A 25850-nucleotide genomic window follows, 5' to 3' on the forward strand; every position below is an offset into this window, starting at 1 on the left:
GGGTGTGGTGACGATGGGCACAGGTTCCAGAATTCAGAAGAATGAGAGGAGATCTGATAGAATCATATAAAATTATGAAAGAGATGTATAAGATATAGGCAGGAAAGTTGTTTCCAGGACTAGGTGAGGCTAAAACTAGGGGATATAGCCTTAAGATTCAGGAGAGTAAATTTAGGATGGAGATGAGGAGGAACTGCTTTTCCCAAGGAGAGGTGAATTTGTGGAATTCTCTGCCCCATGAAGCAGTGGTGGCTATCTCAGTAAATATATTTAATACAAGGTTGCATAGATTTTTGCATAGTAGAGGAATAAGGGTTATGGAGAAAAGGCAGGTAGGTGGAGATGAGTCCATGGTCAAATCAGCCATGATCTTATTGAATGGCGGAGCAGACCAGATGGCCTACTCCTGCTCCTATTCCTTATGTTCTTATAAGTGAGGATGAAGTAGTAGTGTTGGCGTGGGGTTCTTATGAACAAGGATGAAGTAGTGGGGCTGGTGTGAGGGTGAAGTTGGGGACGAAGAGGGAGTGATGGTGAATTCAGGGACAAAGGGGGCTCAAGAGTGAAAAGTCGGGATGAGTGGGAGAGAGCGAGGGTGAGTTTGGGGTTGGAGAGATGAGGACAAATTGAGGAGCAAGAGTTAAGTTGGGGATGAAGAGGGAGCAGTGATAAATTTAGGGACAAAGGGACAACAAGGGTGAAAAGTCAAGGGAGAAGGGATGTGAGTGAAGGTGTAATTCCAGGGTACAAGGGAGAGCATGGGTGAACTCAGGGTGTTGAACAAGGGTAAAGTAGGGGGCAGAGTGACATTGAAGTCAGGGTGAGCGGTGCGAGAGTGAATGGGGGTGGGGGTTGAGGGAGGATGAAGTAGTGGGTTTGTTGTGAGGCTAAAGTTGGGGAAGGTGGACTGACGGTGAAGACGGACTAGGGGGCAGCAACAGTGAAGGGGACAAAGGGGAAGTGACAGTGAAGTCGGGAACATAGGAGGCTTGGGGGTGAAAAGTCAGAGGGCAAGGGGGAGCTAGGATGAAAAGTGGGGGACTAAGGTGAGGGCAAGAGTGAAAAGTCGGGGGAGAAGGGATGTGAGTGAAATGTCGGGGTGTGAAGGAGGAGTGAGGGTGAAGTTGGGGGGTGGAGTGACAGTATTGTTGGGGGGGTGAAACGAGTGAATTCTGAGGGGATGGGGAGCAAGATTGAAGTCAGAGGGGCGGGGGCCAAGGTTGATGTCGGGAGGGGTGGGAGCTGAGGTTGAAGTCTTGGGGTGGGAAGCAAAGAGGAAAGCCAGGAGCAGAGGAGAGTGAGGTCAGGGTGGGAAGCGAGGGTGAAGTCGTAGGGGTGGATTGAATGGGTGGAATTTATTTAAATCTTACATCCAACCCACAACATGAGGCAGTATAAATCTTTGCATTATGACTCTGCCGCAATGTACAGATGTGAATTTATAAGTTTAATTGTCAACCTGTAACTGTTACCTGCTCAGTTGAGGAAAAACATCAGAGACACAAAATTACCTCTGAAACGGTTTTTATTCAGAGAGGAATTCGCAGCCCCACGCACTTCGGGCGTAAGGTAGCCAACTCCCAATTTGTCGGTTTACAAAGGTCATACTTATACCCAAAAGCAGGGTACTACATTCACAAATATGGTTACCGATTCAAATTCATCAATTGATTGGCTATTGCATAGCTAAGTATGCGAAATACTCAGAATTTAGCAAAGGTTTAAAGTGTAATACCTAGAATTAATACTGACGTACTTCAGGACACTTGAAATAGGTATCCTTAAAATATTTTGCCAAGCGCATTGTCTTGTGGTTGTAGGTTCCCTTTTCCCTGTGGTCTCCATGTCTGGCCTGGCACCTTATTTTAGCTACCTCTCCTTACTTCCCCAATGACGTACCTCTCTCTTGTCCTGTCTACATATCTTGCTACACTTACCCCTCGCCCGCCCCTCTACACGTACCCCTTACCCTCTTCACATTCTCATAATGGCTTGTAGAAAGAAGCTGTCTTGTAGCCTGTTGGTCCTGGCTTTAATGCTGTGGTACTGTTTGCCAGACAGAAGCAACTAAAGCAATTTATGGTTAGGGTGACTGGTGTCCCCGATGATCTTCCAGGTGGTCTTTATGCACCCGCTGCTGTAAATGTCCTCAATGGAAGGAAGTTCACATCCACAGATGTGCTGGGTTGTCCATACCACTCTCTGCAGTTCCTGTACCAGGCGGTGGTACAGCCAGTCAGTGTGCTCTCAATGGTGCCCCTGTAGAGGTCCTGAGGATTTTGGGACCCATGCCAAACTTCTTCAGTCCCCTGAGGTGGAAGAGACACTGTTGTGCTTTTTTTGCCATACAGCCAGTGTGTACAGTTCAGCTGAGATCTTCGGTGAAGTGTATACTGAGGAACTTGAAGCTACTCACTCTCTCAACTGCAGACTCATTGATAGAAACATAGAAAACCTACAGCACAATACAGGCCCTTCACCCACAATGTTGTGCGGAACAAGTACTTACTTTAGAAATTACTTTAGAAATTACCTAGGGTTACCCATAGCCGTCTATTTTTATAAGCTCCATGTACCTATCCAGCAGTCTCTTAAAAGACCCTGTCGTATCCGCCTCCACAACCGTCACTGGCAGCCCATTCCACGCACTCACCACTCTCTGCGTAAAAAAACTTACCCCTGACATCTCCTCTGTACCTACTTCCAAGCACCTTAAAACTATGATGTTGATCTGGATGAGTCTGACTCCATCTTCCATGATCAACTCTTTGGTTTTTTAGATATTGAGGGAGAGGTTGTTATCTTGGTACCACTGTGACAGGGTGTTAACCTCTTCTTTGTAGGTTGTCTTGTCACCACTAGAAATAAGGCAGATCGATGTTATGTCATCTGAAAATTTGATCAGCAGGTTGGAGCTATATATGTCATCACAGTCATGAGTGTAAAGTGAGTAGAGGAAGGAACTCAGGACACAACCCTGGGGTGACACCTGTGTTGAGGTTTACAGGGGCAGAGGTGAGGGAGTCCATCATTACCACCTGTTGGCAATCAGATAACAAGTCTAGGATCCAGCTGCACAAGGCAGGATGCAGGCCGAGGTCTCTGACCTTCCTGTCAGTTCTGGAGGGAATTATGGTGTTGAATACTGAACTGTAGTTCAGGAACAACACTCTAACATATGCATCCCTCTCCTCCAGGTGTGTGAGGACAGTGTGTAGTGCTGTGGCTATGGTACCATCAGTGGTAGACCAGTTCCGTCAGTAGGCAAATTGTGAGGGCCCAGTGTGGGTGGTAACATGCTACAGATGTAGTCTTTAACCAGTCTTTCAAAACATTTGCTTATAATTGAGGTGAGTGCGACAGGGCACCAGTTGTTCAGCCATGTTACCTTGGTATTCTTGAGTACAGGGACAATGATGGATTGAAACAGGAGGGCAGTACACACTCGGAGAGAGAGGTTAAAAATGCCTATAAACACACCAACCAACTATTCCGCACACACTTTGAGGACTCATCCTGGGATGCTGTTCAGCTCTGCTGCCTTGCGGCTATATGTCTGACGAATCTTATAGAATTTTTTGAAGATGTAACCAGTAGAGTGGATGGGGAGAGCCAGTGGATGTGGTATATTTAGATTTTCAAAAGGCTTTTGACAAGGTTCCACACAGGAGATTAGTGTGCAAACTTAAAGCACACGGTATTGGGGGTATGGTATTGATGTGGATAGAGAATTGGTTGGCAGACAGGAAGCAAAGAGTGGGAGTAAACGGGACCTTTTCAGAATGGCAGGCAGTGACTAGTGGGGTACCGCAAGGCTCAGTGCTAGGACCCCAGTTGTTTACAATATATATTAATAATTTAGTCGAGGGAATTAAATGTAGCATCTCCAAGTTTGCAGTTGACACGAAGCTGGGCGGCGGTGTTAGCTATGAGGAGGATGCAAAGAGGATGCAGGGTGACTTGGATAGGTTAGGTGAGTGGGCAAATTCATGGCAGATGCAATTTAATATGGATAAATGTGAGGTTATCCACTTTGGTTGCAAGAACAGGAAAACAGATTATTATCTGAACGGTGGCAGATTAGGAAAAGGGGAGGTGCAACGAGACCTGGTGTCATTGTACACCAGTCATTGAAGGTGGGCATGTAGGTACAGCAGGCGGTGAAAAAGGCAGATGGTATGTTGGCATTCATAGCAAAAGGATTTGAGTACAGGAGCAGGGAGGTTCTACTGCAGTTGTACAAGGCCTTGGTGAGACCGCACCTAGAATATTGTGTGCAGTTTTGGTCCCCTAATCTGAGGAAAGACATTCTTGCCATAGAGGAAGTACAGAGAAGGCTCACCAGATTGATTCCTGGGATGGCAGGACTTTCATATGAACAAAGACTGGATCGACTAGGCTTATACTCACTGGAATTTAGAAGATTGAGGGGGGAATCTTATTGAGACGTATAAAATTCTAAAGGGATTGGACAGACTAGATGCAGGAAGATTGTTGGGGAATCCAGAACGAGGGGTCACAGTTTAAGGATAAAGCAGAAGCCTTTTAGGACGAAGATGAGGAAAAACTTCTTCACACAGAGAGTGGTGAATCTGTGGAATTCTCTGCCACAGGAAGCAGTTGAGGACGGTTCATTGGCTATATTTAAGAGGAAGTTAGATATGGCCCTTGCGGCTAAAGGGATCAGGGGGTATGGAGAGAAAGCAGGTACAGGGTTCTGAGTTGGATGATCAGCCATGATCATACTGAATGGCGGTGCAGGCTCGAAGGGCCGAATGGTCTACTCCAGCACTTATTTTCTATGTTTCTATGTCTATGAAATGACTGAGGCTTTGAGTGACTATTTTGCATTGTTTTTTATGGTGGAGGACGTGTCTATCATACCAAAGAGAGATGATATAGATTCGATGAGAGGTGAGGAGCTCAGTACAATAGCTATCACTGGAGATAGTGCTGAGTAAACCTGTGGGCCGAGGGATAGACAAGTCCCCTACACCCGATGGAATGCATCTCAGGATACTGAAAAAAAAATGGCAGAGGTCTAATGCGAGGGTGATAACTTACTAAAATACTAAAACTCTGGACAGGTCACGGAGGATTGGAAGAAGGCAAATGTCGTGCCACCATTCAAAAAAGGATGTAGGCAAAAGGCATGTTGGTTTAACATTTGTAGTTGGAAAATGCTTGAAGCTATCATTAAAGAAGAAATAGGGAGGCATCTGGAAAGAAATGGATCCATCAGGCAGACACAGCATGGATTCAGCAAAGGGAGGTCTTGATTGACAAACTTACTGGAATTCTTTGAGGATATAACAAGCACACTGGATAGAGAGGAACAGATGGACGTTATTTACTTGGACATGAGATAAGATGCCACTTAAGAGACATATCCATAAGATAATAAAGCATAGACTTGGGGGTGTTGTATTAGCATGTATAGAGAATTGGTTAACCAATAGAAAGCAGAGAGTTGGGATACATGGGTATTTCTCTAGTTGGCAATCAGTGGTGAGCAGTATGCTGCAGGGGTCAGTGCTGTTCATAGCTCTTCACGATATACATTAATAATCTGGAAGAGGGGACCATGTGTAGTGTTTTTAAGTTTGCTGTTGACATTAAATTGAGCAGAAGATATGGAGGAGAGTCTGCAGAGAGGTATAGATAGGTTAAGTGAGAGGGCAAGGGTCTGGTAGATGGAGTACAATGTTGCTAAATGCAAAGTCATCCAATTTGGAAGGAAAATCAGGTTATTATTTAAATGGTAAAAGATTGCAGCATGCTGCTGTGCAAAATGTCTTGGTAATGCTTGTACATGAACCACAAAAGGTTGGTTTGGAGGTGCAGCAGGCTATCAAGAAGACAAATGGAATGTTGGTATTCATTGCTAGAGTGACTGAATTTAAGAGCAGTGAGGTTATGCTGCCACTGTATAGAGTATTGGTGAGGTTGCATCTGGAGTTTTGGTCTCCTGATCTGAGGAAAAATAAACTGGCTATGAAGGTAATGCTGAGGAGTTTCACCAAGTTGATTCCAAAAATGAGGGGGTTAGACTATGAGGAGAGATTGAGTCACCTGGGACTATACTTTCTGGAATTCAGAAGGATGAGAGGAGATTTTATAGAAACATAAAATTATGAAAGGAATATCTAAAATAGTTAAGAAAGTTGTTTCCACTGGTAGGTGAGATGATCTAGGGGACATTGCCTCAAGATTTGGGGGAGTAAATTTTGGATGGAGGTGAGGGGAAACTGCTTTTCCCAAAGAGTAGTGAAGCTGTGGAATTCTCTGCCCAATGAAGCAGCGGGGGCTACCTCAGTAAACATATTTAAAACAAGGTTGGATAGATTTTTGCATAGGAGAATTAAGGGTAGGGGAAAGGCAGTTAGGTGGAGATGAATCCATGATCAGGTCAGCCTTTATCTTATTGAATGGCAGAACATGCTCGATGGGCCAGATGGCTTACTCTTGCTCCTACTTCTTCTGTTCTTGTGTTCTTTTGTTTCATTAGTGTAAGAGTCTTGAAAAAGAGTCAGCCATCATTTAAAACTGAGATATGCAGAAATATGTTCTCACAGTCGGTGGTGGAAGCTGGATCATTAGAGGTATTTAAAGTGGAGGTAAATATTTAAAGATCGAGGAAAAGGAGATTAAGAGAAATAGCACAGAAGAGGAGGCGAGCATAAGTAAGCCATGATCATATTAAATACAGGGAGAAGCTTGAAGGGCTTTACAACCTACTCCAGCTTTGTTTGTGTCATTTGGACTGTTATGGAATCACAGGAAATTTAGAGAAATCTTTCAGAGAATATAGGGAATTGTGGGAGATACATGGATATATGAGAGTCCTGCGGATGGTGTGAAGAGGTGAGGTCACAGAAGGTAACTCACAACTCATCCATTTTTATTGCATCCCCTTCCCTCTTCCTACTCTAGGGAGATGCATTCTGATGTATATCTTATCTTTTTTTCAGGCCAGTGTCTTTCAGGAGTTTCGAATTGAAGAGGATTCTGTGATATTCCTCATAAATCTCACCGTTCTCTTAGATTGTCTTACAATATTCAGTGCAAGTTCCCTGCCAGGTAAATACTTCCTGTCTCCTGCACATTTTCAACACGTTCAACATGCAAATAAGGCTTTCAGCTCTTAGATTCTGATGTGTCATTTAATTGGATCGTAGCTGAATTGGAAACCTCTTTCCATTTCTTGTCTTGGTCTTGTTCCCTTTATTAAAAAAAGATATAAATCTACAAAAGTGGGCTGAAAATGGCACTTGGCATTTATTGCAGGCAAGTGTGAGGTGTTGCAGTTTGAGAGGACAAACCAGAGTAGAACTTGCATGGTGAGCAGTAGAGACTGGTGAGTGTGATAGAACGGAGGGATCTGGGAATACAGATCCATATTTCCTTGAAAGTGGTGTCACAGGTGGAGAGGGTTGTAAAGTAAGCTTTTGGCACATTAGCCTTCATAGATCAAAATACTGAGTACAGAAGTGGGATATTCTGTTCAAGTTACCGTAGATTCCGGACTACAGAGCGCACCTGATTAAAAGCCGCGCGCTCTAATTTTAGAAAGAAAATCAATTTTGTACTTGTACAGGCCGCACCGGATTTTAAGCCGCAGGTGTCCCACGTTGTAATATGAGATATTTACACAGAAAGATATTACACGTGAGGATTTTTTAACTTTTAATTAAATCCGTATGGTAACATAAACAAATACATATTGCAAATGCTTTTTTTCGAACAGTGCCTGTAACACAGCTACTTTTAAATATACATACGTATCGGTAACACACAAATTACGTTGCGTATACTTTTTTACTGAACAGTGCACGAACAACATTCCAATACCTCCTAACGACTGGTAAAAAAAATATATATACTGCAGCCTACCAGGAAAAGTTATTGATCGCCTTCGTCATCTTCCTCCTGCGCACTAAAACCATCAAAGTCCTCTTCTTCAGTGTCCGAATTGAACAACCTCAGGATCTCGTCACTCACTTCAGTCTCTTCGTTGTCGCTCTCACTTGAGCATACGCGGTCCTCTTCATCACGCAGCAGTCCAGCCTTTCGAAACCCGTTGGTGATGGTGGATGTTGTGACACGGCTCCATGCATTTAGGATCCACTGACAGACTTGAGTTAAAGATGCTCTTCGCATGCGTCCTGTTTTGGTAAAGGATTTCTCGCCGCTCGTCATCCAAGCCTCCCACTCAACACGCAGCGCCACTTTAAATGTCCGGCTCACGCTGATGTCCAGTGGCTGCAAATACTTCGTGGTGCCCCCAGGAATCACAGCTGGAATTGAGTTTGTACTCTTGATGGCAGCTTTCACTGAATCTGTTATATGGGCCCTCATGCTGTCCATAACGAGCAATGCTTTTTTTCTGTGAAAAAATCCCCCTGGTCGCTTGGTAGCACTCTCTCAGCCAATCCTTCATTAGACTCTCCGTTATCCAACCTTTCTTATTGACTTTCACCATGATTTCTTTTGGGAATTTTTCCTTTGGCATTGTCAGCCGCTTAAAAATCACCATCGGTGGAAGCTTTAGTCCGGATGCTGTGCAGCTCAGAACACAAGTAAAATGCGTTCTCTCATGGCCACTTGTTTTCAGTGTGATGGACGAGTCGCCTTTTTTATTAACTGTCCGAGTGAGAGGCAGGTCAAACGTCAAAGGTACTTCATCCATATTTATGATATCATCTGGCCCAATGGAATTCTCCGCTATCTTTGAGTGAATGTGCAGAAGTTAGCATGTTTTTCCTCGTGGTCGGGAGGGAGCTGCTGACACAGAGTCGTGCGTACCCTGACAGACAGGCCTTTTCGTCTCATAAATCTAAAACACCACGATGGCCCACCTCTAAAATCTTCGATTTTCATTTTGGTGGCAATTGCTTTAGCCTTCAGTCTGATCTGCACGGTGGAAACACCGCGGCTGCCTGCTCTCTGTGTGTTAACCCAGTCTTCAAGAAAGTTTTCAAGTTCGGGCCACCTGCTATGATTACCTCTGAAAGCTTTTGTCGTCTTTTTGCATTAACTCAGTTCTTCATGCTGGTGTCTCCACCGTCTCACCATCGATTCATTTATGACAAGATTATGTGCAGCAGCTCGATTTCCTTCTTCAGCCGCCAGATTGATCGCCTTTAACTTAAAAGCTGCATCATATGCTTTTCTTCGAGTGTTTTCCATGTTGATGAGGGTGAGTACAAATGACTGATTTACAATAATTTAATTGTGAAAGTGCGCTTGATTTATCGTCCAATTTCATTGGACCTCTGTGAACTACTCATCAATTTTATTGGTCTACTGTTACGAGATAAAATGTTTTTGGCGGCATGAAAAAAAAACATGCATTAGCCGCACCATAGTATAGGCCGCAGTGTTGCCGCAGTGTTCAAAGCGTGGGAAAAAAGTAGCGGCTTATAGTCCGGAATTTACGGTATATGAGGTGTTGGTAAGGCCTAATTTAGAGTATTGTGTGCAGTTTTGATCACCTACCTGATGTCAGATGTGGGATTTCTCGGAGACTGCCAGTTCCCCAGTGGCCATATCTGCACCAGGTACATCGAGCTGCAGCTCTTTTGAGACCATGTTAAGGAACTAGAGCTGCAGCTCGATGACCTTCGGCTTGCTAGGGAAAGTGATGCAGTGATAGACAGGAGCTTCAGGGAGGTAGTCACCCCAAAACTGCAGGAGACAAATGGGTGACTGTTAGGAGAGGGAAGGGAGAACGTCAGATAGTGGTTGTCCCACTCTAAAATAAGTACTCCATCTTGAGTACTGTTGGGAAGGACAACCTACCTGGGAGAAGCAACAGTGGCTGTGCCTCTGGCACTAGATCTGGCCCTGTAGCTCAGAGATACAGGGCACTGAAGAGAAAGAGAGGAGTAATAGGGGATTCTGTAGTTAGGGCGATGGGTAGGTCAACTGTGTACACGAAAAAGAAACATGAATGGTAGTTTGCCTCCCAGGTTCCTGGGTCTATGATGTTTCTGAACGCATCCACAATATCCTGAAAAGAGAGGGTGAGCAGCCAGAAGTTGTGGTATGTATTAGCACCAACAACGTAAGTAGAAAAAGTGAGGTGGTCCTGAAAACAGAATACAGGCAGTTAGAAAGAAAGCTGAGAAGCAGGTCCTCAAGGGTAGTAATCTCGGATTTGCTGCCTGTGCTACGTGACAGTGAGGATAGGAGTAGAATGAGGTTGCAGGTAAATGTGTGGCTGAAGAAGTGCAGCAGGGGGCTGCGATTCAGAATCTGGATAACTGGGACCTCCTGGGGCAGGTGGAACCAGTACAAAAGGGACAGGTGGCACTTGAATCAGAGGGGGAACCAATATTCTTGCGGGCTGGTTTACTAGAGCTTTTGGGAGTGGTTTAAACTAATATGGCAGGGGGATGGGAGCCAATTTGATAAATCTGAGGATGAGACGGCAGGTTTACAAGTAGATGATGGGTGTAACATGAATGTAAGGAAGGATAGGCCAATGATTGGGTATAAATGCAGACAGCAAAGAGTTAAATTGCACCACCAAAGAAAAGTTCAAAAGGATGAAGAATGCAGGCCTTAAGGTGCTATATTTAAATGCAAGGAGGATTCGGAATAAGGTGGATGAACGTCATGGCACAATTAGAGATTGGTCAGTATGAGGATGCGGGCATAATTGAGTCGTGGCTAACATAGTTGGGAGCTTAACATCAAAGGATATACTTTGTATCGAATGGACAGGCAGCAAGGCCTAGGTGGTGGTGTGGCTCTGTAGGTAAGAGATAGAATTACATCTTTAGAAAGAGGTTACATAAGGGTGGATGTGGAGAGGATGTTTCCTATGGTGGGAGTATCCAGAACAGCCTCAAAATTGAGGGGTGATCTCAGAACAGAGGTAAGGAGGAATTGTTTTAGTCAGAGAGAGTGAATCTGTGGAATGTTTTGCCACATACTGCAGCATAGGACACATCCATTGGTGTATTAAGGAGGAGTTGATAGTTTCCTGATCAGTCAGGGTATAAAAGGATATGGCAAGGAGGCAGGTATATGGGGTTGAGTGGGATCCAGGATCAGCCATGATGGAATGGCAGAGCACACTCGATGGACTGAATGGCCTAATTCTGCTCCTACGACTTTAGGTGCACCTACAAGAAAAATGTAAAACAATGAAAGAGTCGGGAAATTTAAAAGTATGTTGCCAGGACTTTACCTGTTTTATGTGGAAAGGTTGAATAGGTTAGGACTTCATTCTCTAGAGCCTAGAACTTTGGGTGAAACTTCATTTTGAAGTCATGGGTTAAGAGTGAAAAGTGAAATGTTTAGGGGAACATGAGGGGGGGATCTTTTTCACTCAAAAGGTGGTTAGAGTGTGGAAAGAACTGCCAGAAGAAGTGGTAGAGGTGAGTTCAATTTCAACATTGAGGATAAATTCTGATATATACATGGGAGGGTTATGTAACCATATAAACCATTTAACAATTACAGCACGGAAACAGCCCATCTCGGCCCTTCTAGTCCGTGCCGACGCTTACACTCAACTAGTCCCACTGGCCTGCACTCAGCCCATAACCCTTCATTCCTTTCCTGTCCATATATCTATTCAATTTTACTTTAAATGACAATACCAAACCTGCCTGTACCACTTCAAGCACTTTCCACACAGCTACCACTCTCTGAGTAAAGAAATTCCCCCCTCGTGTTACCCTTAAACTTTTGCCCCCTAACACTCAAATCATGTCCTCTTGTTTGAATCTCCCCTACTCTCAATGGAAAAAGCCTATTCACGTCAACTCAATCTATCTCCCTCATAATTTTAAATACCTCTATCAAGTTCCCCCTCAACCTTCTACGCTTCAAAGAATAAAGACCTAACTTGTTCAGCCTTACCCTGTAACTTAGGTGCCGAAACCCAGGTAACATTCTAGTAAATCTTCTCTGTACTCTCTCTATTTTGTTGATATCTTTCCTATAATTTGGTGACCAGAACTGTACACAATCCTCCAAATTTGGCCTTACCAATGCCTTGTACAATTTTAACATTACATCCCAAGTCCTATACTCAATGCTCTGATTTATAAAGGCCAGCATACCAAAAGCTTTCTTCACCACCCTATCCACATGAGATTCCACCTTCAGGGAACTGTGCACCATTATTCCTAGATCACTCTGTTCTACTGCATTCTTCAATGCCCTACCACTTACCATCTATGTCCTATTCAGATTATTCCTACCAAAATGTAGCACCTCACACTTATCAGCATTATCAGCATGTGGTGAACACTGATGCAAAACAGGGGTTTTTAAACTAATTTGGCAGTGGTATGGGAACTGGAGTGATAGGGCTGAAGATATGGCAGTTGATATGAAAGTAGATGGCATGTGTGGTGAGACTAAGGAAGTACAAGCAGAAGATAGGGCAAAATTTCAGTCAGTGGGATGAGTTGAAGTGGAACAGCAGCAAAAATTGAAAAGGAAGAATAAAACGGCTGAAGCTATTATATTTGAATGCATGTATTAGAAGTGCGCTCCTCTTCTTCCCGGGCACCTCAGGAAATGGCGTGTTAGCCCTCGCTGGCAGCTGGCAGTCTTCCAACTCAGCATCAAGAACTGCCCCCGTTCCCCGTTCTCCAGCCTCGTATGTCGAGGGTATACAGACTCTGGTCCCGCTGAATCGGTGAGATTGGGATGTCTGTCCCACACAAGCCTGGTTTGTGGGAACGCTGTGTGATTTGCTGCCCTATTACAGTTTATTAGCAAGAAATAACAGACTGCACACTGCATTTAGAACATAGAAAACCTACAGCACAATACAGGTCCTTGGCACACAATGCTGTGCCGAACATGTACTTTCTTTAGAAATTACCTCGGGTTACCCATAGCCCTTTATTTTTCTAAGCTCCGTGTACCTATCCAGGAGCCTCTTGAAAGATCCTATTGTATTCACCTCCATCACATTTGCCAGCAGCCGATTCCATACACTCACCTGTAAAAAAAAAACAACTTACCCCTGACCTCCCCTCTGTACCTACTTTCAAGCACCTTAAAACTGTGTTCTCTCATGCTAACCATTTCAGCCCTGGGAAAAGGGCTCTGACGATCCACACGATTGATGCCTCTCATCATCTTATACACCTCTATCAGGTCACCTCTCATCCTCCGTCAAACCAAGGAGAAAAGACCAAGTTCACTCAACCTATTCTCATAAGACATGTTCCCCAATCCAGGCAACATCCTTGTAAATCTCCTTTCTCCTTTGTATGGTTTCTACGTCCTTCTTGTAGTGAGGTGACCAGAACTGAGTACAATACTCCAAGTGGGGTCTGACCAGGGTTCTATAGGGTGCTTGAACTCAGTCCCACGATTGATGAAGGCCAATGCACCATATGCCTTCTTAACCACACAGTCAACCTGCACCGCAGTTTTGAGTGTCCTATAGACACTGACCCCAAGATCTCTCTGATCCTCCACACTGCCAAGAGTCTTACCATTAATACTATATTCTGCCGTCATATTTGACCTACCAAAATGAACCATCTCAGACCTATCTGGGTTGAACTCCACTTGTCACTCTTCAGCCCAGTTTTGTATCCTATTGATGTCCCGCTGTAACCTCTGACATCTCCACACTATCCACAACACTCCCAACTTTTGTGTCATCAGCAAATTTACTAACCCATCCCTCCACTTCCTCATCCAGGTCATTTATAAAAATCACGAAGAGGTCCCAGAGCAGATCCCTGAGGCACACCACTGGTCACCAACCTCCATGCAGAATATGACCTGTCTACAACCACTCTTTGCCTTCTGTGGGCAAGCCAATTCTGGATCCACAAAGCAATGTCCCCTTGGATCCCATGCCTCCTTACTTTCTCAATAAGCTTTGTATGGGCTACCTTATCAAATGCCTTGCTGAAATCCATATACACTACATCTTCTGCTCTACTTTCATCAATGTGTTTAGTCACAACCTTAAAAATTCAATCAGGCTCACAAGGCAAACAGTCAAATGTGCACAGGTTGGTGCTTAAATCATCCAAAACCCTTATTCTCCTACTCCTGTAGTTTGTTCCATCGAATCATGGTCCCCACTGGATCGAATCCTATGACCTGTTCTCTCCATCGTCTTTTCTCTTCATCTCCCGCCAAACAAAGAAAAGGGCTCACACTGGTGTCAGGCACAAAAAAACTCCACTGCCCTCAGCCTTCTCTCCTGACTGGATGGCCCACATTCCTAAGCACCCATTATCTCTAGCAAAAACCCTAACACTGCTTCTACAGAAAGACCAATACATGAAAAACCCTACAGCATCAGCAGTGAAATCTTTACCAGGTGTTACAATCTCTTCCCCTCTCCCAACCAATAATAGATCCCTGTAACCAATTATATGGTTAATAGTCATCTCCTCATGACTTTGAGATAATTTGTCTCCCCTTCATGAATAACAAAAAGTTTCAAAGGAATTTTGTGATAGCAGGACCTGCAGTATGTGTAAATGGCAGTGACATATCTTACAAAGTGAATAGGCACAGCACTCTGTTCCCCAGGTGCAACATAGGCCAGCCTATCTGGGGTTTTCTTGACTCTTTGAGATCTCCTTACCCCATCTACTTCTTCAGTTACAGTTCCCTGATCTTTCCTGTCTACATGGAGAGACCTTTCCTTGTCTATTACTCATGCCTCTTGACAACTTGGATCCCCTTGTTACTTGGCTGTGCTCAGCTATATGCCCAGTTACTTTAGAGCCCAGTCTCTCGTCGTTGTCCAACCGCAAACCTACCTCCCTACTGCAAGCTCCCCCCATTTCAGACATCAGCATGGGGAAGGTTGGGAATCTCTTTATCAATTAATGGGGAGTTTGCAAAGGGTAGCATAACCACAACCCTGTTTCCTCATCCTCTGAGTCTGTGCCACAATCAGTGGTTAGGTGCTATCCAGACCTTTCCGCTGCTTGTCCTTCCACGTTGCTGCAGAGACGTTTTACTGGGTGTAGGGTCCATGTCAGGCTCTGGGTCAACACTTACCTCGTGTCACAGAGGTAGAAGGTGGTTCTGATGGAAAATCTTGACAGGTCCTTTCTTATCTTCTGGTTTCATCTGGAAAGCTGGTATGTTTGGCATATGACTGTCCACTGCATAAGGCCTAGCTACCCAGCGGTCAGTCAACTTAGCCTTCTCAGGTAGCCCCAACTTCTTTGAGAACTCTGTCTCCAGGCAATTGGGAGAACCTACTCTTTTGATCATACCTCCTCTTATTTCCTTGATTTTGCTTGGTAGCAGAGACCTCAGCTGGTTCATAAGTGCTTTGCAGTTCCCTCCTCTTATCAGACACATACTTCAGATAAGTCTTATGTTGGAAGTCTTCCCCACCAGACCCAAAACAGAGCTCTACAGGCAAATTCGCTTTGTGCCCAAACATCAGATAATATGATGAGTATTTGATAGCTTCATGCTATGTACAGTTATAGCAGTGGGCCTGATACCCAATAAGTTGAGTCCACTTGTTCTTCTTACTGACCTCTAAAGTTCTGAGCATGTCTAGCAGTGTCCGGTTGCTCCTGTCAGGTTGGAGATCACTCTGGGGGTGATAAGGCATAGTCTTCGACTTCTCAACTCCAAGCATGCTCAGTAACTCATGTATGAGCCTACCCTCAAAATCCCTGATCGCTTTGTATCCATCTGGGGAGGTCAAAATGAATGAAATTCTTTTCCCATAATTCTTTGGCCACAATGGATCCTTTGTAGGGAGGCTCGCGCATATCTGGTGTAGTGGTCCATAATAATCAAGACATTCGCCGTGTTGCTGGGATCAGGCTGTATGAATAGAAAATCTGTATACACCAAATTAAGTGGCCCCGCACTCTGCAAATGGAATAATGAAGTGGCCCTCATAGGCAACATCTTCTTCCATATACGTAGGAAGCATGACACAATACTCTTCAACCACTGGCTTCATTCAGGTCTGTAGGTCCCAAATGATCTGAATCATCATGAAGGGACCTCAACACAATCTTCTGATACTTCTCAGTCAGAACCAACTGGGAACCCTGAGGCATATCTGGAGGAGACATGACCCAGTATAGAATCTGGTTCCTCAATTCCAGTCTGTGCCATTCTCTTAGCAGTAGAGATTCAGCAAGGTGTTTTATCTTGTCTGCTTGGGCCATATCCCCTTTAGCAACCGCTGACTAAATGGCAGGGGTCATCTCACTGAGCAGTGGCCACTTCCTCTGGACTCAACTCAGGCAACTGCTTTGTATTCAGAGCGGTCAGGTTCCAGTAAGCTTGTGAAATGGCATAACCAGAAGCTCCCAAATGATCCACTGCTGGATTCCACCCTTGCCTTGCCTCCCCATGATGGAAAACTGACACATTACTTTAACCCCAGGCGCAGAAATGCTCTCCCACTCTCCGTTCATTTCCAACACTTCATGTGCACATTGGGACAAAATATCTGAATATATGTTCCAGCTCCCTTGCTGGTCCTTCAGGCTGAAATCATAGGCAGACAACGACACTTACCAACAATGGCCTGTGGCATCAATTTCACTAAGGTCAGGATGCAAGTCATTGGATTGTTGTTCACCTTGAATTTGGCACCACATAAATAATCACTTAGCTCATCCACAGCAGCCCATTTCAGTGCCAGGAGATAAATTAAAGAGTAGGACCTCAAAGGTAATCTCAGGATTAATACTGGTGCCATGTGCTAGCCAGAGCTGGAATAGCAGGATAGCTAGAATGAATATGTGGCTTGAACGGTGGTGCAGAAGGGAGGGTTTCAGATTCTTGGAGCACTGGAACCGTTTCTGGGCGAGATGGGACCAGTACCATCCAAATGGTCTACATCTGGTCAGGGCCGGGATCAATGTCCTCAGGAGATTGTTTGCTAGTGCTGTTGGGGAGGCTTTAAACTAATATGGCAGGAGGATGGGAACCCACACAGAAAAGAAGAGGGAAGTGATGCAGAGACCAAAACTAGAGTAGAGTGCATAAAAGTAAAAAGCAAAAATCGCATAGGTCACTAGATTCTAAAAGGACAATGAGCATAAGGGCACTTTATCTAAATGCCCGTAGTATTAGAAACAAAGTTAATGAACTTGTGGCACAGATCAGTACCAAGGCATATGATTTAGTATCCATTACAGAAACCTGGTTGCAAGATGGAGATGACTGGGAATTAAATATCCAAGGGTATCAAGTAATATGGAAAGATAGGCAGGTACGCAGAGAAGGAGGGGTGGTGCTCTTGATTAGGGATGAGATCAGGGCGAATGTGAGAGACGATAGTCCATCTGGGTAGAGATTAAGAACAGAAAATGGAAAAAAATCACTGGTGGGTGTAGTTTATAGGCCACCTAATAAAAATATTGCAGTGACAGAGGTGATTAATCTAAGGCTTGTAAGAACGGAACAGCAGTTGTCTTAGGGGGTTTTAATTTCCACATAGATTGGATGAATCAGGTAGGTCAAGGAAGTCTTGAGGAGGAGGACTTCATGGAATGCATCCATGATGGCTTTCTTGAGCAGCATGTCAGTGAACTCACAAGGGAAAATACTATCTTAGTTCTAGTCCTGTGCAATGAGACAGGTAAGATTAACAATCTTTAGTCAGGGATCCTCTTGGAAAGAGTGATCATAGTATGATTGAATTTCGCATACAGATGGAGGATGAAATAGTTAATTCTAAAACCAGTGTATTATGCTTGAACAAGGGAGACTACAACGGGATGAGGGAGGAGTTGGCTAATGTGGATTGGGAGCACAGGCTATTTGGTAGGACAGTTGAGGAACAGTGGAATACTTTCAAAGAGATTTTTCACAGTGCTCAACAAAAGTATATCCCAGTTAAAAGTAAGGACAGTAAGTGTGAGGAGAGTTTCCTTGGATAACTAAGGAAATGAAAGATAGTTTCAAATTAAAAGCTCATGTGTACAAAGTCGCAAAGAGTAGTGGGAGACTGGAGGATTGGGAAAACTTTAAAAAGCAACAGAGAAAAACTGAACAAGAAGTAAGGAAAGGGATGATAGAGTATGAAAGTAAATAGCACAAAATATAAAAGCAGATAGCAAAAGCTTTTAAAAATATATAAAGCGGAAGAGGGTTGCTAAAGTCAGTGTAAGTCCCTTGGAAGATGATAAGGGGAAATTGATATTGGGTGATAAGGCTGAGGCTTTGAATGACTATTTTGTGTCTGTCTTCACGGTGGAGGACACGTTTAATATGCCAAAGGAGGATGTTATGGACAAAATGGGAGGTGGGGAACTCGATTAAAATCACTGTCACTATAGAGATAGTGATGAGCAAACTAGAGGGCCTGAAGGTAGATAAGTCCCCTGGTCCTGATGGGATGCATCCCAGAGTGCTGCAGGAATTGGCGGAGGTTATAGTAGGCACGTTTGTAATCACTTAACAAAACTCTCTAGACTCTGGGCAGATCATGATTGTTTGGAAGACAGCAAATGTCACACCACTTTTTAAAAAAGGATGTAGGCAAAAGACGGGCAACTATAGGCCAGTTAGCTTAACATAGGTAGTTGGGAAAATGCTTGAAGCTGTCATTGAGGAAGAAATAGCAAAACATTTAGAAAGGAGTGGTTCCATTAGACAGACGCAGCATGGGTTCAGAAAGGGCAGGTCCTGTTTGACAAACTTACTGGCATTCTTTGAGGACATAATGAGTGCAGTGGATAGAGGGGAACAGGTGGATATTGTATACTTGGATTTCCAGAAGGTGTTTGATAAAGTGCCACACAAAAGACTTATAAATAAGATATGGATGCATGGAGTCAGAGGAAGTGTATTGGCATGGATAGGGGATTGGTTAACTAATAGAAGGCAGAGAGTTGGTATAAATGGGTGTTTCTCCAGTTGGCAGTCAGTGGTGAGTTGGGTGCCACGGGATTGGTGCTGGGCCTGCAGCTGTTTACAGTTACATTGATGATTTGGAAGAGGGGGACTGAGTGTAGTATAGCAAAATTTGCTGATAACACGAAACTGAGCGGAATCGCAAATTGTACAGAGGATGTGGAGAGTCTGCAGAGGGATATAGATAGGTTAAGTGAGTGGGCCAAGGTTTGGCAAATGGAATACAATGTTGGTAAATGCAAGATCATCCACTCTGGAAGGAATAATAGAAGAGCAGATTATCATTTAACTGGTGTAAGATTGCAGCATGCTGTTGTGCAGAGGGACTTGGGAGTGCTTGTTCATGAATCGCAAAAAGTTGGCTTACAGGTACAACAGGTTATTAAGAAAGCAAGTGGAATGTTGGCCTTCATTGCTAGAGGGATTCAATTCAAGAGCAGGGAGGTCATGCTGCAACTATACAGGGTACTGGTAAGGCTGCACCTAGAGTACTGTGTGCAGTTCTGGCCTCCATACTTGAGGAAGGATATACTGGCTTTGGAGGCAGTGCAGAAGAGGTTCTTCAGGTTGATTCCAGAGATGACGGGGTTAACCTATGAGGAGAGGTTGAATCGCCTGGGACTATACCCTCTGGAGTTCAGAAGAATGAAAGGGGATCTTACAGAAACATACAACATTTTGAAAGGGATAGTTAAGATAGAAGTAGGAAAGTTGTTTCCATTGGTAGGTGAGACTACAACTAGGGGACATCGCCTCAAGATTCAGGGGACAAGATTTAGGATGGAGATGAGGAGAAACTGTTTTTCCCAGAGAGTGGTGAATCTGTGGAATTCTCTGCCCTGGGAAGCAGTTGAGGCTTCTTCACTTAATATATTTAAGAAACAGTTAGATAGGTTTTTACATAGTAAGGGAATTAAAGGTTACGGAGAAAAGGCAGGTAGATGGAGCTGTGTTTACGGACAGATCAGCCATGATCTTATTGAATGGTGGGCAGGCTCGATGGGCCAAATGGCCTACTCCTGCTCTTATTTCTTATGTTCAATTTGTGCATGGGAAGTTTCGCTCAGAGGGTGTCAGCTTTGTCATGCTTGGTGGCCGCACCCACTGATAACAACCAGGACATTTCCATTCTAAAATCTGCCACGGTGTATAAGATGATGAGAGATATTGATTGTGTGGATAATCAGAGGTTTTTTTCCCAGGACTGAAATGGCTAGCATAAGTGGGCAGAGTTTTAAAGTGCTTGGAAGCAGGTACAGAGGAGATGTCAGGGGTAAGTTTTTTACGCAGAGAGTGGTGAGTGCGTGGAATGGGCTGCCGGCATTGGTGATGGAAGTGGATATGATCGGGTCTTTTAAGAGACTCCTGGACAGATACATGGAGCTCAGAAAAAGAGGGCCACTGGTAACCTGAAGTAATTTCTAAGGTAAGAAAGGACATGTTTGGCACAATTTTGTAGGCCGAAGGGCCTTTATTGTGCTGTAGGTTTTCTATGTTTTTCTGAATTTGTTTAACACCCCCAGTTGTGGGATATCAGGGGTTCCTTCAGCAAAGGAGGCTACTACCAACAACTGTATAATGCTGGCAGAGGCCTCCTGCTCCTCCATTGCATTCTCCTCTCTCTGATCAGCTCAACAAATGAGGGATGGGGTGCGTCTTCTGAGATATTCGGAGGCCAAAAGTGATCATGTCCTGTGACTGTGCCTTTTGCCACTTGGTCCATCGTTGATGACCCCTCTATGCCATAACCAGCTCAGCTGTCTCTCTCTAGCCGAAAAACGTAGTTGGAAAGTTTCTGCTCCTACTCCTGAAACCCATTCATAAGCTCCATTGGGCTTTACGTTATGCCAAAAACATCTAGTGCTTGCAGGTAGCCCGCGGAAGTAGCGAAACAGTTCTCTTTTTAAGGATCTCACTGTTTCAGCAGCCGGACTTCACCGACTCTGTACCTGTTGCTGTCTTTGCACATTATCAAGCACTGTCATTCATTCAACATCTGAGAGGTCTGTTCTGCCTAATTCTCATATTCCTCCTCTGTGTCAGGGATAGGCTTTGCCCCTGAGAACATCCTCAGCCTGCAATAACTGGGATTCTCTAATAGTGCACTTTGCCATTTATTCACCAGGGATACCACTCAGAATTCTCACCCCTCACTGGAGGACTCATTAGACCTTCCACATCAGACCTCTGCATCCCTTCGATCCATAGAAACGGGAGCAACTTGTCATTAAAGTCTCCACCCCCCAGCTACAGGAAACTCAGCTTCCGATTCAGCACCCTCGCCTACACTCCCCTCTTCTTGGAAAGTATGGGCAGACAATAGTACCGGGCAGATCCACTGTCATTACTTCTGGGCTAGTCTGAACTATAATGAAACCTTTGCCCGCCATTTTGTTGAACCTCCTTTCCAGGATTGTAACTGTTCTTAATGTTTTAATGGTACTTAAAATCCTAAGCACCAATTTATCTGGGCTATGAATATGTACTCCTCTCAATACACAAGCATTAGCTACAGGAAATCACTTTGATTCACACCACTGCTCAATCCCTGCATCCATAACCATGTATCTTAATCACTTTACCAGACAATAGTTCAACATAGGCTTAAACACACAACCCACTTGATCAATGCTCAGGGCAATCGCACAGCATCCAATGAACGTAATCCTGGACGAGCCCCCACAATGCACCTTCTTTCTTCACAGGCACCTCAGGAAACAGTTCATTAGCCCTCACTGGCAGTCTCTCAACTCACTGCCAAGAACTGCACCCCCACACCCTTCTCCCCCCCCCCCCCCACCAGTTCTGTGAGATTGGGATGTCTCTCCCATGCAAGCCCTGGTTTGTGGAAATGCTGTGTAATTTACTGCCCTGTTACAGCTTGTTGGCAGGAAGTAACAGACCACACACTGCGTATAATTAAAGGAAGTATATTCATGAATATTTACTGAATCTAGTAAGGAAAAGAAAGAAAAAAAACCAAGAAGGGCCCATTATAATTAAACAGTTAAATGTGCACAGGTTGGAGCTCAAATCGTCCAAAAGTCATATTCACCAGTCCTCAGTAGACTCCTGCACCTTGCTCCAACAAATCATGCTCCCCACTGGATCAAATCATACATCTGGTTCTCTCCAGCGTCTTCCCTCTCCAACTTCCGTTGAACAAAGACAAAGGCTCACATTGGTCCCCCGGCCTTCTCTCCTGATTGGATGGCTCATATTCCTAAGCATCCATTATCTCTAACAATAACCCAGACACTGCTTCTACAGAAAGAAATATCCTACAACATTAGCAGTGAAACCTTTACCAGGGCATTGTATATGGAATAAGGTAGATGATCTTGTAGCACAGTTAGAGATTGGCAGGTATGACATTGTGGGCATCACTGAGCTGTGGCTGAAAGAAGATCATAGTTCGGAGTTAACATCCAAGAATACACATTGTATTGAAAGGGAAGGCAGGTAGGCAAAGGGGGTGGCAAGGCTCTGTTGATAAAAAATTAAATTAAATTAAAGAGCTCACATAGGATCCTGTAGGCTGAGCGAAGAAACTGCAAGGGTAAAAAGATCCTGATGGGAGTTGTATACAGACCAAATGGTAGCCAAGTTGTATGCTACAAATTACAAAAGGAGATAACCATATAACATATAACCATATAACAATCACAGCACGGAAACAGGCCATCTCGGCCCTCCTAGTCCATGCAGAACTCTTAATCTCACCTAGTCCCACCTACCCGCACTCAGCCCATAACCCTCCACTCCTTTCCTGTCCATATACCTATCCAATTTTACCTTAAATGACACAACTGAACTGGCCTCTATTACTTCTACAGGAAGCTCATTCCACACAGCTATCACTCTCTGAGTAAAGAAATACCCCCTTGTGTTTCCCTTAAACTTCTGCCCCCTAACTCTCAAATCATGTCCTCTCGTTTGAATCTCCCCTACTCTCAATGGAAACAGCCTATTCACGTCAACTCTATCTATCCCTCTCAAAATTTTAAATACCTCGATCAAATCCCCCCTCAACCTTCTACGCTCCAATGAATAGAGACCTAACTTGTTCAACCTTTCTCTGTAACTTAAGTGCTGAAACCCAGGTAACATCCTAGTAAATCGTCTCTGCACGCTCTCTAATTTATTGATATCTTTCCTATAATTCGATGACCAGAACTGCACACAATATTCTAAATTTGGCCTTACCAATGCCTTGTACAATTTTAACATTACATCCCAACTTCTGTACTCAATGCTTTGATTTATAAAGGCCAGCGTTCCAAAAGCCTTCTTCACCACCCTATCTACATGAGACTCCGCCTTCAGGGAACTATGCACTGTTATTCCTAGATCTCTCTGTTCCTCTGCATTCCTCAATGCCCTACCATTTACCCTGTATGTTCTATTTGGATTATTCCTGCCAAAATGTAGAACCTCACACTTCTCAGCATTAAACTCCATCTGCCAACGTTCAGCCCATTCTTCTAACCGGCATAAATCTCCCTGCAAGGTTTGAAAACCCACCTCATTATCCACAACACCTCCTACCTTAGTATCATCAGCATACTTACTAATCCAATTTACCACCCCATCATCCAGATCATTTAAATATATTACAAACAACATTGGGCCCAAAACAGATCCCTGAGGCACCCCGCTAGTCACCGGCCTCCATCCCGACAAACAATTATCCACCACTACTCTCTGGCATCTCCCATCTAGCCACTGTTGAATCCATTTTATTACTCCAGCATTAATACTTAACGACTGAACCTTCTTAACTAACCTTCCATGTGGAACTTTGTCAAAGGCTTTGCTGAAGTCCATATAGACTACATCCACTGCCTTACCCTCGTCAACATTCCTCGTAACTTCTTCAAAAAATTCAATAAGGTTTGTCAAACGTGACCTTCCACGCACAAATCCATGCTGGCTACTCCTAATCAGATCCTGTCTATCCAGATAATTATTAATACTATCTCTAAGAATACTTTCCATTAATTTACCCACCACTGATGTCAAACTGACAGGTCTATAATTGCTAGGCTTACTTCTAGAACCCTTTTTAAACAATGGAACCACATGAGCAATACGCCAATCCTCTGGCACAATCCCCGTTTCTAATGACATCTTAAAGATCTCCGTCAGAGCTCCTGCTATTTCTACACAAACTTCCCTCAAGGTCCTGGGGTATATCCTGTCAGGACCCGGAGATTTATCCACTTTTAAATTTCTTAAAAGCGCCAGTACTTCCACCTCTTTAATTGTCATAGGTTCCATAACTTCCTTACTTGTTTCCTACACCTTACACAATTCAATATCCTTCTCCTTAGTGAATACCGAAGAGAAGAAATCGTTCAAAATCTCTCCCATCTCCCTCGGCTCCACACATAGCTGAATACTCTGATTCTCTAAGGGGCCAATTTTATCCCTCACTATCCTCTTGCTTTTAATATAACTGTAGAAACCTTTCGGATTTACTTTCACCTTATTTGCCAAACCAACCTCGTATCTTCTTTTAGCTTTTCTAATCTCTTTCTTAAGATTCCTTTTACATTATTTATATTCCTCGAGCAATTCCTTTACTCCATGCTGCCTATATCTATTGTAGACATCCCTCTTTTTCCGAACCAAATTTCTAATATCCCTTGAAAACCATGGTGCTTTCAAACCTTTAACCTTTCCTTTCAACCTAACAGGAACATAAAGATTCTGTACCCTCGTAATTTCACCCTTAAATGACCTCCATTTCTCTATTACATCCTTCCCATAAAACAACTTGACCCAATCCACTCTCTCTAAATCCCTTCGCATCTCCTCAAAGTTAGCCTTTCTCCAATCAAAAATCTCAACTCTAGGTCCTGTCCTGTCCTTCTCCATAATTATATTGAAGCTAATGCTATTGTGATCACTGGACCCAAAGTGCTCCCCAACACATACATCTGTCAGCTGACCTATCGCATTCCCTAACAGGAGATCCAACACTGCCCCATCTCTAGTCGGTACTTCTATGTATTGATGCAAAAAACTATCCTGCACACATTTCACAAACTCTAAACCATCCAGCCCTTTAACAGAATGAGCTTCCCAGTCTACGTGTGGAAAATTAAAATCTCCCACAATCACCACCTTGTGTTTACTACAAATATCTGCTATCTCCTTACACATTTGCTCTTCCAACTCACGCTTCCCATTAGGTGGCCTATAATACACACCTATCAGTGTTACTACACCCTTCCCATTCCTCAATTCCACCCAAATAGCCTCCCTAGAGGAGCTCTCTAATCTATGCTTCCAAAGCACCGCCATAAGATTTTCTAGGACAAGCAATGCAACACCTCCTCCTCTGGCCCCTCCTACACCTGAAGCAACTAAATCCAGGAATATTTAGTTGCCAATCACACCCTTCCTGCAACTATGTTTCACTAATAGCTACAACATCATAATTCCAGGTATCAATCCACGCTTTAAGCTCATCCACCTTTCTTACAATGCTCCTAGCATTAAAATAGATACATTTAAGATACTCTCCATCTCCTCCTCTCTTTCCATCCCTAACAATGCATTCAAATTTATTATCCTTTTCTTTCTTCTCCCCTACATCTTCGGGCTGAGCGCATCCCTTCTCCATCACCTGCCTTTCCTCCCTCACACACTGTCTCTTTACTTGCTCTACTGGTGAACTAACCTCCTCTCCCATGGTTTCCTCAAATTGATTCCCGCCCCCCCCATCTTACTAGTTTAAAGTCTGCCCTGTAGCCCTAGCAAACCTCCCCGCTAGGATATTGGTCCCCCCAGGATTCAAGTGTAACCCGTCCTTCTTGAACAGGTCACGCCTGCCCCAGAAGAGGTCCCAATGATCCAGAAACTTGAATCCCTGCCCCCTGCTCCAATCCCACAGCCACGCATTCATCCTCCACCTAATTCTATTCCTACTCTCACTGTTGCGTGGCACAGGCAGTAATCCCGAGATTACTACCTTTGCGGTCCTTCTTCTT

At 44.0% G+C, this 25850-nt stretch overlaps 1 protein-coding gene across 1 annotated transcript in view; it reads left to right on the forward strand.

Moving 5' to 3' along the window:
• rad1 (RAD1 homolog (S. pombe)) overlaps window positions 1-25850 on the forward strand; it is a 41333-nt gene that overhangs the window by 1048 nt on the left and 14435 nt on the right. Inside the window, exon 2 of the mRNA XM_059993398.1 lies at window positions 6972-7080. Coding sequence (XP_059849381.1) covers window positions 6972-7080 — 109 coding nt within the window. The remainder of the gene's footprint in view (window positions 1-6971; window positions 7081-25850) is intronic.

This window comes from Hypanus sabinus, chromosome 17 (assembly GCF_030144855.1).
Source record: "Hypanus sabinus isolate sHypSab1 chromosome 17, sHypSab1.hap1, whole genome shotgun sequence".
In the NCBI taxonomy this organism is placed as follows: domain Eukaryota; kingdom Metazoa; phylum Chordata; class Chondrichthyes; order Myliobatiformes; family Dasyatidae; genus Hypanus; species Hypanus sabinus.